The 18,779-nt window shown below is 63.8% G+C and overlaps 1 protein-coding gene across 1 annotated transcript in view; it reads left to right on the forward strand.

The window, feature by feature from the left end:
* HMCN2 (hemicentin 2) overlaps positions 1–18,779 on the forward strand; it is a gene marked incomplete at its 5' end in the record, with an annotated part of 137,643 nt that overhangs the window by 55,021 nt on the left and 63,843 nt on the right. The window contains 10 exons of the mRNA XM_081102896.1: positions 5,824–5,951; positions 8,018–8,272; positions 8,909–8,995; positions 11,790–11,984; positions 12,665–12,795; positions 13,093–13,240; positions 13,558–13,684; positions 15,581–15,735; positions 16,687–16,965; positions 18,328–18,609. Coding sequence (XP_080959022.1) covers positions 5,824–5,951; positions 8,018–8,272; positions 8,909–8,995; positions 11,790–11,984; positions 12,665–12,795; positions 13,093–13,240; positions 13,558–13,684; positions 15,581–15,735; positions 16,687–16,965; positions 18,328–18,609 — 1,787 coding nt within the window. The remainder of the gene's footprint in view (positions 1–5,823; positions 5,952–8,017; positions 8,273–8,908; positions 8,996–11,789; positions 11,985–12,664; positions 12,796–13,092; positions 13,241–13,557; positions 13,685–15,580; positions 15,736–16,686; positions 16,966–18,327; positions 18,610–18,779) is intronic.

Consider the following 18,779-nt stretch of genomic DNA (forward strand, 5'->3'; position numbering starts at 1 on the left):
ACCCTTCTGGAAGGGGCTGTGCCAGCGGTTCTCAACCTGTGGGTCACGACCCCTTTGGCGGTCGAACGACCCTTTCACAGGGGTCGCCTAAGACCATCGGAAAGCACATATATAATTCCATATTGTTTTTGTGATTAATCACTATGCTTTAATTATGTTCAATTTGTAACAATGAAATTGGGGGTCACCACAACATGAGGAACTGTGTTAAAGGGTCGCGGCATTAGGAAGGTTGAGAACCACTGGTCTGTGCTCTCGGGGTGATGGGTCCTTTAGAAACGGGGACCGTGGTACCAACAGCATGGGACCCAGCAGGAGGGACTGGGTGCAGACACACCCCTGACTCGAGCAATCTGAGGACGGAGCACTCCCTCAAACCCGCGGCAGCCGGCCCACCTGGACCCCTCTTTGTCCAGCGAATGAATGAATGAATGAATGAATGGGTGGATGGATGGATGGACGGATGAGCAATTGGCTGAACTGGGCTCCACACAGCTCAGCGCCAGCGAAGTGCAACCTGCCTGGACTCACCAGGGAAGGCTCCACGGAAGAGCCGGCGCCGGTGCTGCCTGGAAGGGGTCTGGGGGGCAGGAGAGTGTCCTTGGGCGGCAGGGAACAGTGTGTGTGCAGGTGGGAAGGGGAGCATGTGCGTGGACTGCTGGGATTTGCCGCCAAACATTTCTGGAGCACCCTCTGTGGGTCAGGACGTGTGCTAAGGGCTGGGACACGGCAGGAGCCTGGGCGCGCCTGGCCTTCCCCTCACAGAGCCACCTGACAGGACAGGTGATCACGGGTGTGATGAGCGCCGTGACGGCTCCAGGAGGTGTTCACCGGGAGCGGGGCACTGCCGGGGCGGCAGGGTGGCTGCCTGAGCGCCGGGGTTGCAGTGAGGTGTGCGCGGGGAGTGCGGTGTGGCCTGGGACGTGCATGCTTCTGGGCACTCCCTCTCAGGTGCCCTTTGGTCTCTCCGGGCAGGTAGGCCCCCCTTGGAGCTCACAGGACCAGGGGGACCCAGCGGGGTAGTGGGTCCCTCTCAGGTCCACATCCCCCATCTGCGTGGCTGTGTGAACCTTGGAGCTGACAGGCAGCGAAGGCTCGAGCCCGATGGATGTCATAAACAGGAAATTCCCCGAGAATCTGGGCGCCGCACGGAGCCATCTGGACACTCACGCCACCAGGAACGAGCAGCTGCCGCTAATTACGCCACACGCACCCCGCAGCACTGTGCTCCCCACCGCTCCCCGCTCCCCCTGGCCCCCGAGCCCACCCCTGGGCTGCAGCCTCCAAACCTGCCGAGTTTCTGGGAACGTGGAGGGAGAGCTGGGTCACAAGCCAGCTGCTGAGGAAAGGGCAGGCAGCTGTGGGAGTCCGCAGGCTGCACCTACCAGCCTTGGGCACCAAGGCAGCCTTCCTGGGGGAGGTGACGTCTAAGTATTGAGGTGTGAGCAGGTGCGGTCCAGGTGAACAGGAGGTGGAGGAGTGTCCCAGGCAGGAAGGCAGCATGAGCAAAGGCGCGGAGGTGGGAAGGGCCTGGCCCCTGAGGAAGAGCATGGTGCAGTGCTACACTGGGAGGCCGGGTGGGGTTGGGGGACTGGCCCGGGGGTCCGTCCAAGCCGTGACACTGTGCTTGGGTTCTGTCCAGCAAGCAGTGGGCAGCCCCAGGGGACGGTGGTTACAGTGAAGTGCGATGTGGCCAGACGGGCACTGAGAGCGAGCACAGGCTCTGTGGGGCCGGCCTCAGCTTGTCCGTCTGGGAAATGGACTCACTTCTTCCGTTTCTTCCTTTGTGCCATAGGGAGCAGGTTCTAGGAAGCCACCTGGGGCTGCTCACAGGAAAGACACATTGTTTACATTTCTGGAAGTTTCTTTTGTATTGTTTTTTTTTTTTTTGTCCCCAGGTGCTCCCACTTCCTATTCCGTTAAGGCAGTGGTTCTCAACCTTCCTAATGCCGCGACCCTTTAATACAGCTCCTCATGTTGTGGTGACCCCCAGCCATAAAATTATTTTCGTTGCTACTTCATCAATGTAATTTTGCTACTGTTATGAATCGTAATGTAAATATCTGATATGCAGGATGTATTTTCATTGTTACAAATTGAACACAATCAAAGCATAGTGATTAATCACAAAAACAATATGTAATTATATAATGTTTTCTGATGGTCTTAGGCGACCCCCAAAGGGGTCGCGGCCCACAGGTTGAGAACCGCTGCTTTCAGGGCTTGGTGAGGGAGGAAGCAAGGGGTTCTGTGGTCTTTTGAGTCCCAGAAGGCGACCTCTGAGATAAAGGAGTCCGGAGCTGCCTTTTTGAATATGAAGTCCTTGGGGTTCAGAGATGTTGACCGCTCTGTCTGAGGTTGCACAGCGTGTCTTTAGCAAACACTGGACCTCAGATCCAGAACCCTGGCTCCCAGCCCCGACCTCTTTCCACTGACCTATGCTGGCCCTGCTTCTCCAGCTGAGGTTCTCTGAGAAGTTCTGGAGGAAACCGCATCCCTGCCCTGAGTGGATGGAGTGTGCAGGTTTCAGCCTCCAACTGACTCGGCCTTTGCTTGGGGATGTCAACATTAATCTACTTATAAAAGGAAAAAATGAGATGAGAAAAGCCAAGGGGAGAGGGTGCCATGCAGGGGGGAGGTTCGCCCATCACCGGGACAAATACGGCCCGTGTGGCCTCTTCCCTCACGGTGGACCTGCTCAGGGCTGCCCGGCTTGTGGGAGACGGGCAGGGCCCAGGCAGGGTGGGCGGGGCTCTTGCTGACAGCAGGGCTGTTCCCTGAGCACTTACTATGTCCCGGCACCGTGGGCTTTGCCGGCATCAGGTCACTCGGTGCTCACCCTCTCCTGTGACTCCCGATGGGGACGCCGAGGCTGGGGAGATGAAGTGCTTGGCCCAAGGTCAGCCTGCAAGAGGCACAAGGGTGGGCCATGCCGGGGCCACTTGCCGTCACAGCCCGGCTCCCATCAGCTCTGCCGTGCCCCTTCTCAGGACGGGGCACTTCCTGTCAATGTTCCCAGTGGACGGTCCCCTGACATCTGTCTCAGAGCCACCCGGGGCCTGGGAATCTGCACGTTTCGCAGATAGCTAGGAGATTCTTTTTTAAAAGTATATATATATATGTGTATATATATATATTATTGATTTCAGAGAGGAAGGGAGAGGCAGAGAGAGATAGAAACATCAGTGATGAGAGAGACATCAATTGGCCGCCTCCTTCAGTGCTGCTACTGGGGATCGAGCCCACAATCCGGGCATGTGCCCCTACGTGACCTCCTCCTGGTTCATAGTTTGAGAGTCAACCACTGAACCACAGCGCCGGGCACAGCTAGGAGATTCAGGTGAGACGCCCTGGCCTACAGGTGTGAGTGATGGTCTCCACCTGGAAGAGCTGATGGTGTTCAGGTCTGTGGCCTAGGAGTCCTGCTCCTGTGTGTGGGGGACACCAGACGCCTCTGTGTGTGGGGGATACCAGACAGCTCTGTGTGTTGGGGATACCAGACAGCTCTGTGCGTGGGGGACACCATACGGCTCTGTGTGGGGGGAACACCATACGGCTCTGTGCGTGGGGGACACCATACAGCTCTGTGCGTGGGGGACACCATACAGCTCTGTGCGTGGGGGACACCATACAGCTCTGCGTGGGGGACACCAGACGGCTCTGTGCGTGGGGGACACCAGACGGCTCTGTGTGGGGGGAACACCATACAGCTCTGTGCGTGGGGGACACCATACAGCTCTGTGCGTGGGGGACACCATACAGCTCTGCGTGGGGGACACCAGACGGCTCTGTGCGTGGGGGACACCAGACGGCTCTGTGCGTGGGGGACATACCATGCAGCTCTGTGCGTGGGGGACACCAGACGGCTCTGTGTGTGGGGGACACCATACAGCTCTGTGCGTGGGGGACACCATATGGCTCTGTGTGTGGGGGACATACCAGACGGCTCTGTGCGTGGGGGACATACCAGACGGCTCTGTGCGTGGGGGACATACCAGACGGCTCTGTGTTTGGGGGACACACCATGCAGCTCTGTGCGTGGGGGACACCAGACGGCTCTGTGCGTGGGGGACACACCATGCAGCTCTGTGCGTGGGGGACACCATACGGCTCTGTGTGTGGGGGACATACCAGACGGCTCTGTGCAGAGAGCTCTGGCGGTGAAAGAGCAAGAGGAGAAAGACGGGAGGGAAAGAAAGGAAGGAAAGAAAAATATATAAGTGTTTAAACGTCCACCCAACGGGGAATAAATTAAGCACCTGTGGCCTGATCACACCAGGGAATACTATATAACAGTGAAAAATGAATGGGGTAGCCCTACGCACATACACATGATGCCATTATGTGTCTTAAACAATACAAACCGCACTGTGGATTGTTTATGGATGCACTGTTGTCACCATGGTAACAGCTGACCTCTGTGGCGTCCTAGTCTGTTCCAGGCACTGGGCTGTGAATTAGGTCATTCGTTGTCTGGACAATTCTGTGTGGGATACAAACACTACTGTCGTCTCTGTTTTCCAAAATGAGATAACTGCGGCACAGAGAGGTTAAGTGACTTGCCCAACGTAGCGTAGGAAGCCCATAGCAGGACAGGGTGGCCCGGTCCAGTGCCGGGAATCTCGAGTCCACCACCCAACGAATCATGTACAGTCGTCCTCGGAGGACTTGCCCAAGTGCCTGCTGGGTGCCCAAGTGCCTGCTGGGTGCCCCAGACACACCGGGGGAGGGGGCAGCTGGACCGGGGGCCGTTGCCTCGCTTTACAGATGGGGGTACAGGGGCCCAGCAGGGCAGAGCTGGCAGCCCGGGCCATGCAGAGTGAACCGCAGCAGCAGCAGCAGCAGCGACCTGTTGGAGAAGCGCACGCCCAGCACTTCGCCTGCAGCTGCCTGGGAGACAGGATGGCCGTCACCCCATTTTGCCGTGGAGAAAGCTGAGAAAGGGGAGTGGGACCCAGAAACGTGGGCTCTAGAGCCCAGCTGTAGCCTGGTGAGCACAGGCTGGGCCATTGGCCCGTGGAGTCCCCACCCCCTTGCTGGCCACAGCCAGTGGCCACAGCTGCCCTCTCTGCTTATGGGGGTAGGGGCCGTGAGGAGCCAGCACATATGGTGACATCATGTCTGCATGAGCCTGGCTGGGGGTCCCGGACCCTGTGGGGTGGGACTAGGTGACCTCAGCAAGGTGGGCGGGATGGGGGAGGGCAGAGACGGGGCCACACAGCTTCCTCCTCAGGCCCAGCACAGTGCTGGGCAGTAGAACTGCAGAGCACCCTGCACTTCGCCGCAGAGGCCCCCGGCTGGCAGATGCTCCCCCAAAGCCATGGGAAGGGCCTCTAAATGCAGCCTCTTCCCCCCACCCCCGCCCCCACTCAGGGGAGGGTCGAGGGGTGGCACGTGTGTGCGTTAGAGGAGGGGAGTCAGCAGGGGTCCAGCCGCGAGCCGGTGCGGCCCGGGGTCGAGCCAACGCAGGGTCGGTTCCCCAGCCCCAGTCCCTCTTAGCTGCCCATTCTACAGATGAGGAAGTGGAGGCTCAAAGAGGCAAAGGGACTTCCTTCATCCAGCTAGGAAAGGTTCAGAGTTTGGACTTGAACCCAAGCTGGCAGCCTCCTAATTCGGTGCTCTCTGTTTCACCGGTGGGGCGAGACCTGGCCTGGCTGGCAGTTCAGGGAAGTGGAGGGGGGGCAGGGGGGCAGGGGGAGCCGGGGAGGGTGGGTGCTGGCACTGCTTTCGTCCTCGCAGGCTTCCTGGGGACGGTGGCTGCTTTGAGTTGGGTCCAAGGCCTGAGGTTGGTTGGGGTCTCACCGGTGCCCCTCACTCCTGCAGGCATCGCCTCCTCCCGTCGGGCTCCCTGCGTCTGGCCCAGGCCCAGGCGGGTGACAGCGGTCTCTACCAGTGCAGAGCCAGTAACCCCGCAGGGTCTGCCGCTCGGCACTACGTCCTTGGGGTGCAAGGTAGGCCGGGCTGGTGGCTCCTGTCAGACCCATGGTTCTGCCCTGACTTCTCAGGCCTGCTCAGTGCCCCTCCCCCAGCTCCCTGTGCCAGCTCTGTCACCTCCTCAGGGCAGCCTCCAGCTTCCCCATTACCCCTACTTCCTGCCCGTCTCAAGCCACGTCTCCTTCCACCCCCTCTCCTGTACCCCTCCCACCCCCTCCTGTACCCCTCTTACCCCCTCTCCTGTACCCCTCCCACTCCCTCCTGTACCTCTCCCACCCCCTCTCCTGTACCCTTGGTTGCTGAGCGCAGGGGGCAGGGCCCAGCAGTGGGGACTTGGGGAGGGACCCACAGAGGGTTCTGGTCCCAGCCCATCGGGGGGGCCTGGGTCCCCTTCACAGAAGCCGGCGGTGAAGTCATTCCGCCAAAGAGGCAGGGAGCTTGTCATCTCCAAGAGCCCCCAGGAATCGGGGGTCAGTCAACCAAGGCCCTCGGGCCACGCCCAGCCCGCCTGCTGTTTGCATCTGGCCACGGGCGGGCGGAGAAGGGTGTCTCCATTTGGAAAGGCGTGGGGGAAGGGTGATGTTCTGTGACGTGTGGACACTGTATGACATTCAAGTTTCAGGCCGTAGATGCACGTTTTAGTGGCGTGCAGCCTGCAGTCCCTTTACGTCTGGTCTGCGGCTGCTCTCGCGCCGTAACGGCAGAGCTGAGCAGTTGAGACGGACCGTCTGGTCTACAAAGCCTAAAATATTGAGTGTTTGGCCCTTAACAGAAAAAGCCGACCCCTGATCTAAGCTAACTGCCCATTTCACAGGTGGGCAGGCTGAGGCTCAGAGAGAGAAGGGACTCAAAGGTTTGCCGAGGTTTCGGGCCCACGAGAGGGGCAGCAGCAGGGGGCAGGGTGAGGAGCAGGGCGGGTTAAATCCTGACTCTGCCGCCCCCTGGCTGTGTGACCTTAAGCCGCAGCTCGGCCTCTCTGGCCTTCGTTTCCTGTGAAATCCCGGAGTTGTCAGAGGGGTACCGAGGGCATCAGGCACTCAGCAGAGCGGAAGCTGTGACTGTTTTCAGCAAGTGGGGGTGGCGTGGACGGGGCAGGTACCCCCTGGTGCCCTGGCCCAGGGGCTGATCTGTGCCCAGGGGCCAGGTTCCCATGTAACGGTCCTTTCTCGGCTCTTCCTCCAAAGCTGGGAGGGAGTGGCTGTTCCTCACCTTCCCCCGAGGGCCCAGAACAGTCCCAGGCGTCCGCTCAGCACCCAGAGCAGGGGGGCCCGTGGAGTCCATGTGTTTTCCCGGACCCAGGGCCAAACCCCCAGGAGGCTGCCTGGGCTCCTGGTCACACAGACCCGGGGCTGGGACCGCTCCAGCTGCGGGTGTGGGTGACTCTGCAGATGGGAGCAGCTTACCTGCCCCTGGGAAGGCCCACAGGAGAGGGAGGGGGGACGCCCCGAGAATACTTCTGGGAAGGAGGTGAGCACCGGCAGCCTCCTGAGCTCAGGGCAGGAGGATGGAGATGAGCGGGGGGGAGTGCCCGCCAGGACAGGCCAGGCCGAGCAGCTGTTTCGATCCCGGGCGGCTGTGAGGAGGGGCACGGAGGCTCCGGCCCAGCCGTGCAGGGTCCTGTGGCTGCGAGGACAGAGCTGGGATTTGAACCTTCCCCTCTGTGTGTGCTGCCTCCCAACCTTGCCGTCCACCCAGAGTCAGTCCCTCTGGCCCCAGCCTCAGTTTCCCCATCCGGCACTATTATGTGGGGTGTCCCCCAAAAAGGTATACACACTTTGATTATACATTCCAGTGGGTTAGATCTGAAAAGAAAGAAGCATCAATTGAGCTATCTGATGCTAAGTGTATATACATTTTGGGGGGACACCCCGTATTTCCCAGCTGTTGGTTTTCGAATGATGTTGGGTGCACTTGGGTCTGGGGTGGGGCTGAGGGGAGGGGTGAGGGTTGGGGGAATGAGGAGTGGGGAGCATTGAAGGGGGGTGGGAGGGTGGAAGGGGTTGGGGGAGCCCTCTCCATGGATCTGGCCTCTGTGACTCCCCACAGGGCCCCCGCCTTGAACCCCTCCCCATGTCCCTGTCAGTCCCCCCTCAGGTGCAGCCAGGTCCACGGGTCCTGAAGGTCCTGGCAGGTGAAGCTGTGGACCTGAACTGCGTGGCCGAGGGCACCCCAGAGCCCAGGCTGAACTGGTCCAAGGATGGGGAGGCCCTGCGGGGTGGGGGGCCAGAGGGCTCCGTCCATTTTGCAGCCATCCGAACTTCTGACGCCGGCATGTACCGCTGCGAGGCTGCCAACAGCGCCGGGGTAGACACCTGGGAGCTGGAGCTCAGGGTGCTGGGTGAGTCCCCGAACCCCACATCTCACCTCTCCCCACCTTCCCAACAGCAGCCTGGCCTTCCGAGATGCTTGTCTGCTCTTCTGGGCTCAAGGCCTGCCTTCCTCCCTCCCCAAGCCCCGTTGTAGAGCCTTTGTCAGCCCCGTGGGTACTCTGTCCACTGGGGAAGTGATGGATGAGCAGGGCCGGGGCCCCAGTCCAGCCCCCTCCACTTACCAGCTGGACAACTCTAGGCCAGTCATTTACACTCTCTGACCTCAGTTTCCTCACCTGTGAAATGGGTTTGGTAATACGTGAGGGGTCAGCGAGGGAATGTGCAAAGCCCCGGGTGCATGGGAAGATCTGGGCCAGTGCTGCTGTGAATTTAAACAAACCTGGAAAGCGCAGCTGCAGGGGAAGCCCCGCCTCTCCAGCCCTCGGGGGGCCCTGTGTGGCCCTGGTGGCTTCTCCGTAGGCCACCCTGTGGGGGGCCAGCCAGCACCACGGCCCTGACTCCCTCACCCTGAGGCTGAGGGCTGCAGCACAGGGCTTGCACCCCCTTATGTCCCGCTGGGGCTCTGGAGGGGGGCGCCCTCCCCAATGGCCCTGGACCAAGCTTTGGGCCGGGGGAGTGAGCGTGGCCACATCACCTCCCACCAGAGCCACCGCACTGGGGAGCCGATGAGACCAGCGGGCTGCTGGAGAGAGTGGCAGGAGAGAACGCCAGCCTGCCGTGCCCTGCCAGAGGTGAGGCTGGGCCAGGGTGGGCCCCGCTGGGAGGGGCTTCCCTCCACACTCCAGTGCCCTGGGTCACACGCTGTGGGCAGTGCCATGGGTTATGGGGGGTATGGCAGCCTCACTTCTAGCCAGGGCCACGCCAGGCATTTCATCCCACCCACACCTGATAGGATGGGATTAGCATTAGCTCGTTCAGGCCTAGAGAGGTGAGGCAGCTGCCTGAGGTCGCTCAGCCAGACGGCGGCTCACACGGTGTGGTGTGGTGTGACCCAGCCCCTGCCCAGTTAAGCCCCGGCCCCTCTGCACCTGGGGATTGTAGCAGCTGGGGCTGAGGAAGGCCCAAGGTCCTTGTGGATCAGGGCTTGGTGGCCCTGCCTCTCCCCAGGCCCCCGACTTCCTCACAGAGGATGGACTCACAGTCCTGAGCAAATCAGCCCCCCCGAGACCCCCTTTGGGGCGGCAGCTGTGTGGGAAGTGACAGCCACTCTGTGGCCACCTGCCCCACGTTGAACCATCCCGGCTGTGTGCGCGGGGGCAGTGGACGCCTCCTTCCTGAGCCTCGGTTTCTAGTCTGTAGAATGGGGCCATGCCCGCCCCTTCACGCAGGGCTGCTGCTGGGAGGGCCCAGTGAGGCAGCCTGAGTTTTAGGTCCCGGCACCGTGCCTGGCACATAGCAGGGGCCTGAGGGAAAGTGTGGAGGAAACGAATGTGAGTGAATGAATGCTTCACCCTGCCACACGGGCAGATCCACGCCCGCCGAGATGCTGCTCTTGGCTTTGGGCCCTTCTGGGACCCGAGAGGACACGCTGTTGGCCCTGTGGGTGGATGGCGCTCTCAGGAAGGCTGGTGTCGGGGTGTCCGGGGGGCAGGTGGCAGCTTACTGAAGGCCTGGCGGGAGCCGGGGGCTGGTTCTGGTCTCAGCTGTGCTTCCTCCAACCACAGGGCCCAGGGTAGTCTCTGGACCAGGGCTGAGGGGGAGGCCGGCAGGAGGCAGGCACCCCGTGGGACCTGTGGGGTCCTGTCTGCAGAGCTGCCCACCTGCAGGGACCCAGTGGCCCTGCCCTTGACCATGGCGCCACCTTGTGTCGGTCTCTGGTAATAGCAGCCGCTCTGCGCTCTCTGGAGGTGGGACCCACCCACCCAGCCCCGCTTCCTGTGCTGGGTGCCTCCCGGCTGCCCACAGCCAGGGCCCTGTCCTCTGGGCTGGACTTCGGCCGCATCAGCATAACGGAAGCCCCTCTGGTAAACACTGCCCCGCCCTGGCCGGCACCTGCCCCCCTGGCTGCCCCCTTTACACGCGGGCGGCTGCCTGGTGGGCAGTGCTGGGCTCTGGCGGTCACCAGCCCTGTGACTGTGGGCTGGAGGGCTCGGAAGCTAAGGGAGCGCTGGTAGCTGCGGTGGGTGGCACCTTCGCCTCCCCCTTGGGCGCATGGGGGTGCTGGCCCCTGTAAGTGGGAGCGGGGAGGTGGGGGGCAGCTCTGAGCGCCCTGGCATCTTCGCCTGCAGTGCAGTTCTGTGTTAGAGCTCTGGCGGGTTAGACTTTATTTTATTTTTGCATTAAAGCTCCAGTTTGGGCACTTCCTCCCCACCCTCCCCTCCCCCTCTAACCTCCCTACCGCCAGCTAGCAGGGCTGCCTTTCTGTGCGCCCAGTGGATCCTCTAGCCTCTGTCCACCTGGAATAAAAAAGAAAAATAAGTATCTTAATTAATGGAGGAAAAGTTCCAGGGTTCAAAGCCCACTGCCCCTCCAGGCAGCAGCTCTGAAGTCCTGGTCCTCTGCAGTGGTGGGTGGGAAGGCGGGAGCAGCAGGGGCGGCTGTCGGAGAAGCTGAAGGTGCCGAGAGGGGTGTGTGGTGTGTGGCGTGTGGTGTGTGGCGTGTGGTGTGTGGTATGGCGTGGCATGTGGCGTGTGGTGTGTGGCGTGTGGCGTGTGGCGGGGCCTGTGTTGTGCTGCGTGTGTTCGTGCACATGTCCCCACAGGAGAGGGCAGGCCCTGAGCAGTGGGACCCTCTGACAGGAAACCTCAGCGATTCCACCAGGAATCAGAGCCCTGGGTGGGGTTAGCTCGCCTGAAGGTGCGCAGAGGGCGGCCGCGGGCCCTCCCTTTGCCCCAGGCAGCCGCAGGGACCCGGCTTTGAGGAGCAGCAGCGTGGAGTGGAGTGGGGCAGGGATGCTCCTGAGAGATGACACGGAGGGCACTTTGGTCCTGCCCCACGCCCACCCAAAGGGGTGGCCCACCCCTCCCTCCCTCCCATGGCCCTTCCTCTAAGAGAGACGGAGGGGGTGTGTCGCAAGGGCGCCCGCTGCCAGGGAGGTGGCAGGTGAAGCGCGGGCTGTTGACGATCAGTGTCAGCAGTGACCGCCAGTCCCGCTGACCAGTGGTGGCGGAGGACGATGGGGGACCGAGGTGCCCAGGGTGCTGACTGGTGAGTTTGGGAGAGCGGCCCCTAGAGGCTCCCCCTCCTCCACAGCACCTACTGTGTGCCAGGCACTGGGCCTGCCTCTGGGGAGCCGCAGGGAACAAAGCAAAGACCCGGCCCCTGTCGGGAGGCAGACAGTAGACAAAGAAACCTAAGGGGGGGACCGATGTCCCGGAGGAAGTGGGAGGTGGTGGCAAACGGAACGCAGGGCAGGGCAGGGACGCGGGCGCGGTGGGTGCGGTCCCGGCGAGGCGGGGCTCGGAGGGGACAGGGAGCTCTGCCGTGGAGGGTGTGGCCATGCAGCTGGGGCGGGGGGTGGGTGTGGAGGGGGAGAGGCAGGTGTTCATGCTGCTGACCCCCCCCACCCCCCCCACCCCCGGCCAGGGACACCCCAGCCGCAGGTCACGTGGCGGAAGGGCCCGTCCTCGGAGCCCCTGCGCGGCCGGCCGGGCCTGGCGGTGCTGGACGGAGGCTCCCTGTTCCTGGCCTCGGTCTCCCCCAGCGACGGCGGAGACTACGAGTGCCAGGCCAGCAACGAGGCGGGCGCCGCGTCCTGGAGGGCCAAGCTGGTGGTGCTCGGTGAGCATGGCCGCGGGGCGGCGGGTACCACCTCCGCGGGGGCAGAGCTCCCCGCAGGGGCCGGGGTGGGAGGCTGAGGGCGGCGGGCACCCACCTCCGCGGGGGCAGAGCTCCCCGCAGGGGCCGGGGTGGGAGGCTGAGGGTAGCGGGACAGCGGCGGGTGGCATGGCACCCCTTCCCCCAAGAGCCCCCCAGGCGTGTGAGGGGCGATCCCCGAGCGCCATCCGCGGCTGGGAAGTGGTCTAGGGGGTGCCTTCCTTTAAGGTGAGCACCGATGGCCGCCTCCACGAGACCTGCACCCCCTCGAGTTCCCCGCTCCCCCCGGGTGCTGTGTGCAGAGGAAAGAGCCCTTTCCCTCAATGTGGCCATCCTGGAGGCGGGGGGCGTTTTAAGGCTCCTCATGGGCCTCCTTCGGCCCCCCTGTGACCAGCCCCCCAGCTCGCCCTGTGAGGACTTGCCTGGAAGTTTGTCACAAAGACCGACCGAGGAGACTGCAGCTCGGGGCCCTCGCAGGGGACCCTGACGATGGGTTGAGTGTAGACCTGGCTGGGTCGGCCCTCCAGCATCTTGCAAAGCGGAGTGTCAGAGAGGGCGCCACTGGCTGGGCACAGCCGGGGACCCCAGACTCGGGGGCTGCCTGTCCAGGGGAGGGAGGCTCCTCTACCTCTCCTTGTGCCCAGTGCCCCCCAGCATCCGGGAGGACGGACGCAGGGCCAACGTGTCGGGCATGGCCGGGCAGGCCCTGACGCTGGAGTGTGATGCCAACGGCTTCCCAGCCCCTGAGATCACGTGGTTCAAGGATGGGCAGCTGGTGGGTGTCCCCTGGGGCGGCCCGGGGAGGGTGGGTTTGGCCGGGGTACGGGTTTTCCTGACCGGTTATGGCAGGGAGATGTGACAGGTTTCTTTAGGGATGCACTGGGGCTCGGGGCAGGGGAGGACTGAGGTCTCACAGTGAAGCCTGGAGGGCTGCATGGTGGCGGGGGCGCGGCACTGCTCTAGGAGTTAGAAGCCACAGGTTCCTGTCACCAGCCAGCTCTGTGGACCTTCGTTCTCTTATTGCCAATGGTCTGGTACCCCGTCACCAGCTCCCTCTGACCTCTCTGCCCAGATCCCCGAGGGGGACAGCCACCGCCTCCTGACCGAGGCCCGGGCCCTCCACCTCCCCAGGATCCAGGCGGGCGATTCTGGCCTCTACTCCTGCCGGGCGGAGAACGCGGCGGGCACCGCCCAGCGGGACTTCGAGCTTCTCGTGCTCAGTGAGTGAGGCCTGAGCCCCTCCCCTGTGAGGCGGGCAGGGGAAGGGGGCGCTGTGTGTGCTGAGAGCAGGGGCACAGAGGGGCCCACACCGCCCAGCTCCTCGCACAGCTCAGGGCAGACATTCGACAGTCACGTGACTGGCCAAGCAGCCACTGCTGTCACGTGAGTAGTGCAGGCTGTGAGGGAGCACCGTGGGGGCTCCCAGGCAGGACGTGGAGGGAAGGGCGCACCAGGAGGGGGACCTGCATGGCCAGGGCCCTCGGTGGGCGGGGCTGCAGGCTGGAGCCGTTCCACCCCCTGCCCTTCTTGTCCTCAGTCCCACCTTCTGTGCTTGGAGCCGGGGCTGCCCAGGAGGTGCTGGGCCTGGCTGGCGCGCAGGTGGAGCTGGAGTGCCGGACCTCGGGGGTCCCTACGCCCCAGGTGGAGTGGACCAAGGACAGACAGTGAGTGGCCCGCCTAGCGGACAGCCCGGGGTGGTGCCCATGCCTGGGCCGGAGGATGGGGGGCTCTGGGGAGGTTGAACTTGGGGGGGGGCGCTTGACAGGCATCGCACGTGCCACCAGGGCCCAGGCAGAGGGCAGCGTGGGCACCTCCCACCCCAGCCTGGGGTCACCCAGGTGAGACCCCACTCTCACCCAGCAGGGTTTTCTCATCACTCAGCCTTCCTTTTTTTTTTTTTTTTAAATGTTTTTGGGGTGAGGGGGAATCCACATAACCTGACATCAACCACCTAACGCCCACAGTTCAGTGGCATTTGGCACATCCACGGTGTTGCACTCTGCCTAGTTCCAGAACATTTCATCTCCCCAGGAGACCCATGCCCATTGGCAGCCACTCCCCCACCCAGCAGCCCCCACCCACAACCACCCCAGAAATCCCCAACCGCAACCACCCCACAGCCCCCACCCGCAACCACCCCAGCAGCCCCCACCCTCAACCACCCCAGAAATCCCCACCCACAACCACCCCAGCAGCCCCCACCCGCAACCACCCCAGAAACCCCCACCCGCAACCACCCCAGCAGCCCCCACCCTCAACCACCCCAGAAATCCCCACCTGCAACCACCCCAGCAGCCCCCACCCGCAAACACCCCAGAAATCCCCACCTGCAACCACCCCACCAGCCCCCACCCGCAACCACCCCAGCAGCCCCCACCCACAACCACCCCAGAAATCCCCACCTGCAACCACCCCACCAGCCCCCACCCGCAACCACCCCAGAAATCCCCACCCGCAACCACCCCAGCAGCCCCCACCCTCAACCACCCCAGAAACCCCCACCCACAACCACCCCAGCAGCCCCCACCTGCAACCACCCCAGCAGCCCCCACCCGCAACCACCCCAGAAACCCCCACCCGCAACCACCCCAGCAGCCCCCACCCGCAACCACCCCAGAAACCCCCACCTGCAACCACCCCAGCAGCCCCCACCCGCAACCACCCCAGCAGCCCCCACCCGCAACCACCCCAGAAGCCCCCACCCACAACCACCCCAGCAGCCCCCACCCGCAACCACCCCAGAAATCCCCACCCACAACCACCCCAGCAGCCCCCACCCGCAACCACCCCAGAAGCCCCCACCCACAACCACCCCAGCAGCCCCCACCCGCAACCACCCCAGCAGCCCCCACCCGCAACCACCCCAGAAGCCCCCACCCGCAACCACCCCACCAGCCCCCACCCAGAACCACCCCAGAAATCCCCACCCAGAACCACCCCAGAAATCCCCACCCGCAACCACCCCAGCAGCCCCCACCCGCAACCACCCCAGCAGCCCCCACCCGCAACCACCCCAGCAGCCCCCACCCGCAACCACCCCAGCAGCCCCCACCCACAACCACCCCAGCAGCCCCCACCCGCAACCACCCCAGCAGCCCCCACCCGCAACCACCCCAGCAGCCCCCACCCGCAACCACCCCAGCAGCCCCCACCCGCAACCACCCCAGCAGCCCCCACCCGCAACCACCCCAGCAGCCCCCACCCGCAACCACCCCAGCAGCCCCCACCCGCAACCACCCCAGCAGCCCCCACCCACAACCACCCCAGCAGCCCCCACCCGCTCTCTGTCTGCAGCTGCACCTGCGTTTCCTGCACATTCCACGCAGCTACACAGTCCGGCTCCTCCCACTTAGCACAGTCTGGGCTCACCGGTGTGGCAGGGTCAGCGCCGACTTCCCCAAGTGCCCCGCCGATCGGACACATTTTGTCTCATCGCCGGCGCCGGGCACTGGGCCTGTTGGCACCTTTCGGCGACTGTGACTCTCTCAGCCTCTTTGTCGTCCATGCGGCCGCCCCTGCTCGCCTCGACCCGCGTCGCACTGTCCTGACCTCCTTTCCAGGCCCGTCCTTCCCGGGGACCCGCACGTCCAGCTCCTGGAGGACGGCCAGCTGCTCAGAATCACCAGCAGCCACCTGGGCGATGAGGGGCGGTACCAGTGCGCGGCCATCAGCCCGGCCGGCCAGCAGGCCAAGGACTTTCAGCTCAGAATCCACTGTGAGCCCAGCCCCCGCCCGCCCCCTGCCCGGCCCCTGCCCGGCCCCAGCCCCGGCCCTGCCCCTCCCTGGGCTGCTGGCCAGGCTCCCTGGGCTGCCCACTGCACAGAGGAAGGCGAGAGCAGAATCGGGAGGCTGGGGAACGAGCCCCAGGCCAGCAACGCTGGGGAGGAGGGGGACAGGGAATCTGGACCAAGGTTCCCCAGCCCCGTGGTCCCATCCCACTTCGCAAGCTATCCTACACCTGATACCACGCGGGGCGATCGTTTCTTTAACTTTTTTAAAAAAAACCAAGTCCCTTTCTTTACGTGGAATGAATTTCTTTAAAAAGATATTTACTGTCTCAGCTTTAAGTGGAAGCCAGGCCCACTTGGCCTTCCGGGGAGGGAGGAGGCTGCAAAACCCAACGCACTGAAAGGAAGGCCCTGGAAGTGCTGGGGTGCCAGCTGTCTGCAGAGGGCGCTGTGCTGTCTGCTCTCCGTGGTGGAGGGCCTGGTGGAAAGTGCTAGAAAGGTCCAGAGTGTAGCTAGGAGCCTTCTCCTTTGTGCGATCAGCTGGGAGGAGCTCTGTGAGACGCAGTGTCACTTCACGCTGTGGCCCGCGTCCTGCCCGTGGGAACCCCTGATTGCGTCCAGCCCCTCCTTTTACAGATGGGGAGGCTGAGCCTAGCCAGGGGCCGTGACCTACCTGGTCACACAGCCAGTTAGAGGCAGAGTGGGGTCCAGGGCGTCCCGCCCCCCACCGTGTCCACCTCCTGTGCAGCCGGCAGCTTTCCACGTCAGCTTACCCCGTGCCACCTCTCCTGTCTCCCCGACTCCCTCTCCTGCCGCCGAAGCTGTGACGTGTGCAGTGCTTGGGGCACGGGCACGTGCAAGCCACTCGGGGTGGGGGCATTGGGGGGAGGACGCCAGCTGCCTCAGGGGCTCCCTGTGACCCCCTCCATTGTCCTCAGCACCCCCCACCATCTGGGGCTCCAACGAGACAAGCGAGGTGGCCGTCATAGAGGGCCACCCGGTGCGGCTCCTGTGTGAGGCCCGCGGCGTGCCTGCTCCTGACATCACCTGGTTCAAGGACGGGGCCCCGCTGCCCCCCAGCCCCGAGGCTGTGTACACCCGGGGCGGCCGGCAGCTGCAGCTGGGGCGGGCCCAGGGCTCGGATGCGGGCGTCTACACCTGCCAGGCCCGCAACCCCGTGGGCGTCGCGGAGAAGGCCGCCAGGCTGGAGGTGTACGGTGAGTGGCCGGGGGTCAGCGTGAGCGGGGTCAGCTGGGCGAGCGGAGGGAGGGACTCTGGGCTGCGGAGGCCTCCTCCTGTCTCCATAGGTCGGCGAGGGAGTGGCTAGAGAAGGGTCCCCTCAGTCTCCCTTCCCTCCTATAGGCGAAAAAACAGGCCAGGGTCAGAGGGCCTGTCTCGGGGCCCAGGCAGAGCCGAGCGGAGGACCCCGGGTTCCTCTCAAGATTTAGGGCTTTTCACGAAACCACACCCGAACCCTCTACCAGTAATTAACTTCTCTGAGGGAACCACTGACTGTGAGCCAGACCCCGGGTCCTCACAGCATCAGCTCCTCCATCAGCCGCAGGACCTCCACCCACCGATGAGCGCGGTGGGCCCCGGGGCTGGGGATGTGATGGCCCCCAGTTCACACCTGGGGGGGGGGGGGTTGACCATAAACTTTGCACGGTTAACCTTGGTGATGGCCGCCTCGAGGGGCTGGCTCGGAGGCCCTGCAGAGAACGCAGGAAAGATGTGTGGAGGTGGGCAGGGGTGGGGCTGGGCAGGGCCTGGTGAGGTTTGGAGGGTGGGGTGCAGGCCAGTGGGTCATCCTGGCCCCTAATGAGGAGTCGGCTCAGGAGCTCTGGCCCCCAAAGATGCAGACACTTGGGCGCTGGAGCCCTAGGGACCCCAAAGGACAGTTGGGCTGTGTGGGGTCTCTGAGGGTGAGCCAGATGCAGCCTGGGGACCCTCCCTCTGGAGTCTGAGCCCCTCCTGGAAATTGGTTGAGGAATGCCTGTGTGCGTTTTCATAGGGACTTACGACCCAAACAAGGTTGAGAGGCACATCCTAGTCCATCGTCGCTCCATGTCCCCTGGCGAGGCCTCTGTGGGCTCAGCACCACAGCGGCCTTCCCCAAGAGGAAGAGAGAAGCTGCCCCCTTGGCCATCATGGGCCGTCTGGGCTGGGTTCTGCCCCAGTCGTCCCGTCTGCCCCCGCAGGCCGGAGGGGGGACTTGTAGGAACAGTGGCTTTGGTCTTAAGCCCGGGGAGCCTGTCGCTTTGAGTGCAGTGGGTCCTGAGCCCTACTGTGTGCCATTCCCAGAGACACACAAGCCATTGTTCTGCTTCTCATGAGCCCGCAGGGGTAGCAGGGTCAGAGAAGATGCCAGCCGTGGGGAGGGGCCACCCAGGGGCAGAGGAGGGAGGGATGCTCCAGCCAGGGGCCTGGGCCAGGCTTCCCGCAGGAGCTGATCTCTGAGCACAGGGTTCAGCCAGTGCAGGTGGGGGAGGAGGCTCGTCCCATGATGTGGGGTGTGCAGAGGGCTGAACCAGGGCTGGTGGGGAACTCCCGTCCCTGAGCAGCCCCTGCCTCTTCCCTAGTCCCGCCCACCATCGAGGGCGCCAGCCAAGGGCCTCACTTGGTGAAGGCGGTGGCTGGCAGACCCTTGGGCCTGGAGTGCGTGGCCAGAGGCTACCCACCCCCCACCCTGTCCTGGTACCACGAGGGGCTGCCCCTGGCGGAGAGCAACGGGACGTGGCTGGAGGCGGGCGGCGGCCTGCTGAGCCTGGACAGCCTGGGGGAGGCGGCCGGAGGCCTGTACAGCTGTGTGGCCAGCAGCCCTGCGGGGGAGGCCGTGCTGCAATACGCCGTGGACGTGCAGGGTGAGCCGGACCTGTCCCGCCTGAGCCACCGGGCTGCGGGCCCCTCCTCCCACACCTACCACGTGCCAGTGCCCACAGCCCCTCCGGGGAGCTGCCTCTGGTCAATGGGCGTTTACCTAGAAATCCCTAAGGCCCAAAGCGGGGTTGTGGGCAGTGGTCCTGGGGACAGG

This window comes from Myotis nattereri (genome assembly GCF_964212035.1).
Source record: "Myotis nattereri genome assembly, chromosome: 12".
NCBI lineage: Eukaryota > Metazoa > Chordata > Mammalia > Chiroptera > Vespertilionidae > Myotis > Myotis nattereri.